This window comes from Gracilinanus agilis, chromosome 5 (genome assembly GCF_016433145.1).
Source record: "Gracilinanus agilis isolate LMUSP501 chromosome 5, AgileGrace, whole genome shotgun sequence".
Lineage (NCBI taxonomy): Eukaryota > Metazoa > Chordata > Mammalia > Didelphimorphia > Didelphidae > Gracilinanus > Gracilinanus agilis.
The window spans coordinates 200,209,429-200,216,992 of record NC_058134.1 but is presented as its reverse complement, the minus strand read 5'-3'; the positions used below and the strand labels follow the sequence as shown (position 1 = coordinate 200,216,992).

General features: G+C 38.1%; 1 protein-coding gene across 1 annotated transcript in view; it reads right to left on the bottom strand.

The window, feature by feature from the left end:
• The window catches only part of GSG1 (germ cell associated 1), a 22,222-nt gene extending 15,996 nt beyond the window's left edge, over nucleotides 1-6,226 (bottom strand). The window contains exons 1-2 of the mRNA XM_044679084.1: nucleotides 6,150-6,226; nucleotides 1,450-1,483 (exon numbers count right to left, since the gene is read on the bottom strand). Of these exons, the coding sequence (XP_044535019.1) occupies nucleotides 1,450-1,483; nucleotides 6,150-6,226 (111 nt within the window). The remainder of the gene's footprint in view (nucleotides 1-1,449; nucleotides 1,484-6,149) is intronic.
• Between the last annotated feature and the right edge of the window lie 1,338 nt (nucleotides 6,227-7,564).

Below are 7,564 nucleotides of genomic sequence, written 5' to 3'. Positions count from 1 at the left end.
CTCTGTCTGTCTGTGTGTCTGTATTTCCCTCTCTCTCTGTCTCTTTCTCTGTCTTTGTCTCCGTCTCTCTGTCTGTCTCCCTCTCTCTCTCCCTTTCCTCTTTCTCCTCTCTCTGTCTCTTTCTCTGTCTTTGACTCTCTGTCTCTCTCTCTTTCTATGTCTAGCTCTCTCTCTCTCTCTCTCTCTCTCTCTCTCTCTCTCTCTCTCTCTCTCTCTCTCTCCTCAGAACCCCTAGCTCCTTTACAAGTCTTGGTGGAAATGCTACTACGGCCAATTCTCCCAGTCCTCAGAGCTCCTCCCTGTAGTGTAATTGTTTTGCCTGAAACCATCCTTGTGTACTAACCTTACTCAAAAAGGAACATGAAGCTCCTGGGTTGGAAAGATTACCTGGGATTTCTATGTCTTCGTCACACAAGAATCACATGCTTAACACAGTGCTGGTACAGAGTATATGCTTAATAAATATTTATTGACTAACTGGAATGTTGTCATGGAAATGGTGAAAGAAAAAGTGAATACCTCTGGTCTCCAACTATAGTTTATCCCCTCCTGGTACTTCATATTTACTTATCTATGTATGTATTATTCTCCACCAGATCTTACCCTAATGTTATTTGTGGTGTGGATGGGAGCCACGATACAGAGAAAAATGAAAATTTCTTATTTTAACTTTCTTATTCTTCAGTGATGGGTGGCAGAATATCTACTTTGATAAAATAAAATGTTTCTGCAACAATGGCCAGAAAAGGAAATGGGGAGTGCTAAGTTTTTTAGACCAGCTATCAATTTGAACATAGTTACACATGATGCTTTGACCAATGACCGGGGAGCGAACATTCAGATGAAGGAATCTTATATGTTTTGTCAATCTTATAGTAAACAAAATAAGGAGAAAGAAGTCGCATCTAAATGGAAGGATGGCTCACTGATTCTCCTTGGAGAAGAATACAAAATAATTGGTCTGGTTGATTTTATCCTGTCCCTAAAGGCAAAAAGAAGCATCATTTTATGAGGCAGTTGGTAACCTTATACTAGATACTCATGACAAGCATTTGAAACAAAGGCCATTCTAGAAACTACTGCAGCTCATACTGTAACATCTGTTAGAAAGAATGATGTAGACGTGTGAATTGGGGATTGACCGATGAGGGCACAGTCCTTAGACGTGTACAATATGTTCAGACTGCAGCCATTTCCACTGGAGCTGTGGTGCTCCCACATGTAGAAATGTATGGAGAAATCCTTTATCTCACCAGCTCAGTATTTTTTATTTCATGTTGATTTGATCTGTGGTGATGAAAAGCCTCTTAATTTGCTACTGAACTGGAAATGAGTGTGCACATAAAAGACTAGAACAGAGGAATTCTCCTTTATTTCCCTGGTGACAATCAAGGCAATGACTCCTGTAAGTCTCCAGGAGGAGAGGTAGGAGGGGTAAAAGGCAGTGACCTGCCACTGGCTGGCTTCCTTCTTCTTGGCCACCCTGAGCCATGAATGTTTCACTTGTCTTTGTCATAGTTATTCCTTACTGATCTTAGGGGAATAATTATTGGAGGCAGAATGGTTCGGGTGAACTTTGAAAGATCAAAAAAGCCACCAGAGGTTCAGCAACTGGTATCCATAAAGAAGTTTGCAGTTAGCTGCTGTAGCAGCTTGAATCCTGTGAAGAGTTATAGCCTTTTTTTTTTTTTTTTGGTATTACACTTTATACTTTATTTATTTTTTCTTTTTCTTTTTTAGAAAATTTTTTTCCATGGTTACATGATTCATGTTCTTGTTCTCTCCCCCCCCCCAATAGGCAACACTCATTTTCCATTGGTTTCTTCATGTGTCATCAATCAAAACCTATTTCCATATTATTGATAATTTTTCTAGGGTGGTTGTTTCGAGTCTACATCCCCAATCATGTCCGCATCAACCCATGTCTTCAAGCAATTGTTTTTCTTCTGTGTTTCCTCTCCTGCAGTTCTTCCTCTAAATGCTGATAGAGTTCTTTTCCATAAGTCCCTCAGAACTGTCCTGGGTCATTGCATTGTTGCTAGTACAGAAATTACATTCGATTTTACCAATGTATCAGTCTCTGTGTAAGAGTTATAGCCTTAAGACTGGACTTGCTTAACCCAGCCTAACTGTGAATTGGCATTGTATCTGGGACACTGTGTCTTGCAAGCGAGAGTGGCTCATGCCACTCCCAGAAATGAGTTTGGTGGGGATACCTAAAGGAGAGAAAAGGGTTCTCTGGGCCATGAGGTATACCTCTGCCTGCACCCAACTCCAGGCTATATATACAAATGGACATTTTTTGTAGGATTCACTTTAAGTTTGAGTCTAGTCTTCCTAGGAGTCAAGTGGATGAATTGAGGGGAGAGTGTGCTTTTTGTTTAGAAAGTGTTTATATTTTGATCTTTGCTATACTTTTTTCAGTAAATATTCCTTTGTAAAAGTTCATTGTTAATTGTGGGGAGATATCAACTAGTTGGTTGATATGTGGGAGAACACATCAAATGGACATTGATGAGCAATATTAGCATTAGATTCTCAATTTCTCAGTGTTACTACTAGGAGCTTCAGGGTAGATGTAGCCAGCTACACTTTGGGAATCCAACCTGCTGGTCTGCATATGTTGATGGGTGAAAGATGAAATAACTGAGGAAACAAAGCACATCTATTTTATCAAGCAGGGCAAATCAATTGCCCAACAAATGGGACCAGTTGCCTTCCTCAGCTTTGGCACTGAAATCTGAATACAGGGGGATACAGACTTTTATATATTAAAAACAATCAAATAAGACCAACAAAAAGTAAAAGGCAATTAGCAGGGAAGCTAGGTGGCTCAGTAGCTGGAGAACCAAGCCTGGGTTCAAATCTGGCCTCAGAAACTTCTTAGGCATGTGACACTGGGCAGGCCACTTAACTCCAATTGCCTACCCCTTACACTCTTCTGCCTTGGAACAAATAGTGTCAATTCTAAGACAGAAGGGTAAGGGTTAAAAAAACAATTAGTCAGAATACAAAATTAGGTACTATGGTTTTGTGTAATTAGAAAATCTTGAACCCCTGAACTACATTACTCAGCATCCCTTTCCTTCTTCATCCGCACCTTGTGTGCTTACATTGTTTGTTTATAGTTGGTGGAACTCTGCCTCTCGCCTTCTTCTCTCCTGCTGGCAGCTGGGTTAGCACCCTTTTTACTCTAGCTTTTTACTTTCCTCTTGCTTCAAGTTATTATTCATAAATTGTTTAAATATACTTGGAATATTTGGATATTAATTTTTAATCTGACAGTGTCCGATAGGAGGAAAGATCAGGGACTTTCCAAGTTGGGAGGGGGAAAGTGAAGAGGTGCAATCCCTGAAATCAATAAAAGAGGTGTCCCACCCCTCACAGTATCTATATTCAATAAAAGAAACATGGAACAATAACTAATTGTTCAACATGAGGACAATTTTCAGATAAGACTTATAGGTTGCTTGAGATGTATAATTATGAGAAAACTCTTTACATCAATTTTAGGATTGGACTATGTTTCTGATCAGAATAATCTGTGTCTCCAAAGAGCAGTTAGAGGTGGTCCAGTTTCCCAGCCAAGCTATATAGTCCCAACACATCACAGCAGCAAGAGGTAGAAAGAGAAACACCATTTAAAATCACCCTAGGCAATATAAAATACTTAGGAATCTATCTACCAAAACAAACACAGCAATTATACGAAAACAACTACAAAACACTTTCCAAACAATTAAAACTAGATCTAAACAATTGGAAAAACATTAATTGTTCATGTGTAGGACAAGCTAACATAATAAAAATGACCATTCTACCCTAATTAATTTACCTATTTATCGCTTTACCTATCAAACTACCAAATTTTTTTTTACTTAATTAGGAAAAACTATAACAAAGTTCATTTGGAATAACAAAAGATCAAGAATTTCAAGGGAAATAATGAAAAAAATGTGAAGGAAGGGGGCCTAGCAGTACCAGATATTAAACTATACTATAAAGCAACAGTCATCAAAACGGTATGGTACTGGCTAAGAGACAGAAGGAAGGATCAGTGAATAGACTTGGGGTAAGTGATGTCAGCAAGACAGTGTATGATAAACCCAAAGAGCCCAACTTTGGGGACAAAAATCCACTATTTGACAAAAACTGTTGGGAAATTTGGAAAATAATATGGGAGAGATTAGGTTTAGATCAACATCTCACACTCTACACCAAGATAAATTCAGAATGGGTGAATGACTTGAATATAAAGAGGGAAACTATAAATAAGTTAAGTGAACATAGAGTAGTTTACTTGTCAGATCTCTGGGAAAGATAAGATTTTAAAACCAAGCAAGAGTTAGAGAAAATTACAAAATGTAAAATAAACGATTTTGATTATATCAAACTAAAAAGCTTTTGTACAGACAAAAACAATGTAACCAAAATCAGAAGGGAAACAACAAATTGGGAAAAAAATCTTTATAACAAAAAACTTTGACAGGGGTCTAATTACTCAAATATACAAGGAGTTAAACCAATTGTATAAAAATCAAGCCATTCCCCAATTGATAAATGGGCAAGAGACATGAATAGGCAATTTTCAGATAAAGAAATCAAAAGTATCAATAAGCACATGAGAAAGTGTTCCAAATCTCTAATAATTAGAGAAATGCAAATCAAAACAACTCTGAGGTATCACCTCACAACTAGCAGATTGGCTAAAATGAGAGAAGGGGAGAGTAATGAATGATGGAGGGGATGTGGCAAAATTGGGACATTGATGCATTGCTGGTGGAGCTGTGAACTGATCCAGCCATTCTGGCTGGCAATTTGGAATCATGCTCAAAGGGCTATAAAAGAATGCCTGCCCTTTGATCCAGCCATACCATTGCTGGATTTGTATACCCCAAAGAGATCATAGATAAACAGACTTGTACGAAAATATTCATAGCTGCGCTTTTTGTGGTGGCAACAAATTGGAAAAGGAGGGTATGTCCTTCAATTGGGGAATGGCTGAACAAACTGTGGTATATGCGGGTGATGGAATACTATTGTGCTAAAAGGAATAATAAACTAGAGGAGTTCCAGGCGAACTGGAGACCTCCGGGAACTGATGCAGAGCGAAAGGAGCAGAGCCAGAAGAACTCTATACACAGAGACTGATATACTGTGGTAAAATTGAATGTAATGGGCTTCTGTACCAGCAGCAATGCAATGACCCAGGACAGCTCTGAGGGATTTATGGTAAAGATGCTACCCACATTCAGAGGAAGGACTGCAGGAGAGGAAACACATAAGAAAAGCAACTGCTTGAATGCATGGGTTGAGGTGGACATGATTGAGGGTGTGGACTCGAAACTACCACACCAATGCAACTACCAACAATTTGGAAATAGGTCTTGATCAATGACACATGTTAAAATCAGTGGAAATACGCATCAGCCATGGAGGTGGGGGGGAGTTTGGGGGGTGAAGGCGAAAGTAAGAACATGAATTATGTAACCATGTTAACTTTTCTAAAAAATAAATATTAATAAATGTTTTAAAAAAAAGAATAATCTGGGTCTCCAAAGAGCAGTTAGAGGTGGTCTGTTTCGCAGCCAAGCTGGAATAGGTTCAAACAGGACAATAGGGTTTCCCTCTATCACCCAACTTCCACAACTGAATAAAGTTTTCTTTTTTTCCTTATTTTTTCTTTTAATTAATTAATTAATTGGAAAAACACACATACACACAAAAACAAAATCCTTACCTTCCGTCTTGGAGTCAATACCATGTATTGGCTCCAAGGCAGAAGAGCAGTAAGGGCTAGGCAAATGGGGGTTAAGTGACTTGCCCAGGGTCACACAGCTAGTAAGTGTCTCAGGTAAGATTTGAACCCAGGACCTCCTGTTTCTGGCCCTGGCTCTCAATCCACTGAGCTACTCAGCTGCCCCCTCTGAATAAAGTTTTCTCACAGGACAGAATTTTGACTAGATTCATAATTAAATAGAAAGGGAGCTGAGCTAGCTCCAGAATGGAGTCACAAAATGGTGTCAGTGTGGTTTACTCAGTTCCCACTATTAATCACTTGCTGTCTTAATCTTCAGTTTCTTCAGGTTGAGAAAATGAGCCTTAGAGCTTAGAGTTATAGGATTTTCCCTAGAAAGAAGTTAACATACATCTGAAACTCGGTAATGCCCGTGCAGGGGGCAGCTCGCTGACACAGAGCACTGGACCTTGGACTCAGGAGGATCATGTTCTGAATTCATCCAGCCTCAGATAATTACTACCTGTATGACCTCAGGCAATTTGCTTAATCTCACTGTTTGCCTCAGTTCCTCATCTGTAAAATAAGCTGGAGAGGGAAAAGCAAACCACTCCAGAATGTTTTTCAAGAAAACTTCAAATGGGGTCATGAAGAGTCAAACAGGACTTAACAATGACTATTGAACAAACTACAATAATGCTCCTGAAAAAGCAGGAATAGAAGATGATAATAAGAAATGTGAGAATGCATGGATGAAGAACAGAAAATAAATGATGCTAAACATATATACACAATACAGAATCTTTTCCTGACTTTTTCAAGAAAATAATTGATAAATGCTAGACATAGCTTGCATGAGATATAACCTCACAAACTTCTTTAGGAAAGTATGTGGTAGGATTTAGACATGATGACTATATATCATAATATCACAGGCACACACACATACAAGAAATTGATTATAAAAGGGGCAGAACAAAGATGGCAGAGTAATGGGAGGGACTCATCCATGTCTTCCCAAATTCCCTTCTAAACAACTTTAAAATACATCTCAAAATGAATTCTGTAGTGGCAGAATTAATCAAAGGAGGAGGGGAAATGATTTTCTATCCCAGGAAAGACCTGCCTCAATGGGGTGCAAGTGGAGTACAATCCAGCAGCAGGAGGACTTGGGGGGGTGTGGAGTAGGGAAGTAGATTGAATTAGCAGCAGCAACTTCCAGAGTCTTCAGATCCCAGATGATAAAGGTTTTTTTTTTTTTTTTTTTTTTTCCTTTTAGGCAGGTAAGAAAAAATTTAATAGTAATTTCATAAAGTAAACAAATAAACAAAAATCAAGTATTTATTTTTGAATGTTAAAAATAATATACATAATAACTTCAAACATAGTACTGCTGTCAAATCTGTTTTTATTTTTAAACTCTGAGATTTTTGCCAATCGGGCTGCCATTGCTCAAAAGGGAACATCCTCTATCTGGTATGTCAGACTTTTTTTTTTTAATGTGACAAGTCAACAGCATTTATTAATATTAGAAGGATCCTACATGTCAACTGATACATTAAAATATTTTTATTATAATTCCTCCCATTAGCACAAATGCATTTTAAACACAAATAATTACAAGTAGATATTATCGTTTTACTTTGAACAAAAACATTGTCATCCAACTACCTCTATTTTGTTTGCCTTATAAATTAAAAAACAAAATATGCCATCAGATGATATAGTTTGGTCCTTCCAGGTAGTCTTAAATTCTAGTCCTGCATTTACGACATGCCAGACCACAATGGTCCTACTCCCAGCTCATGTGAGTCTCTAACATAATTT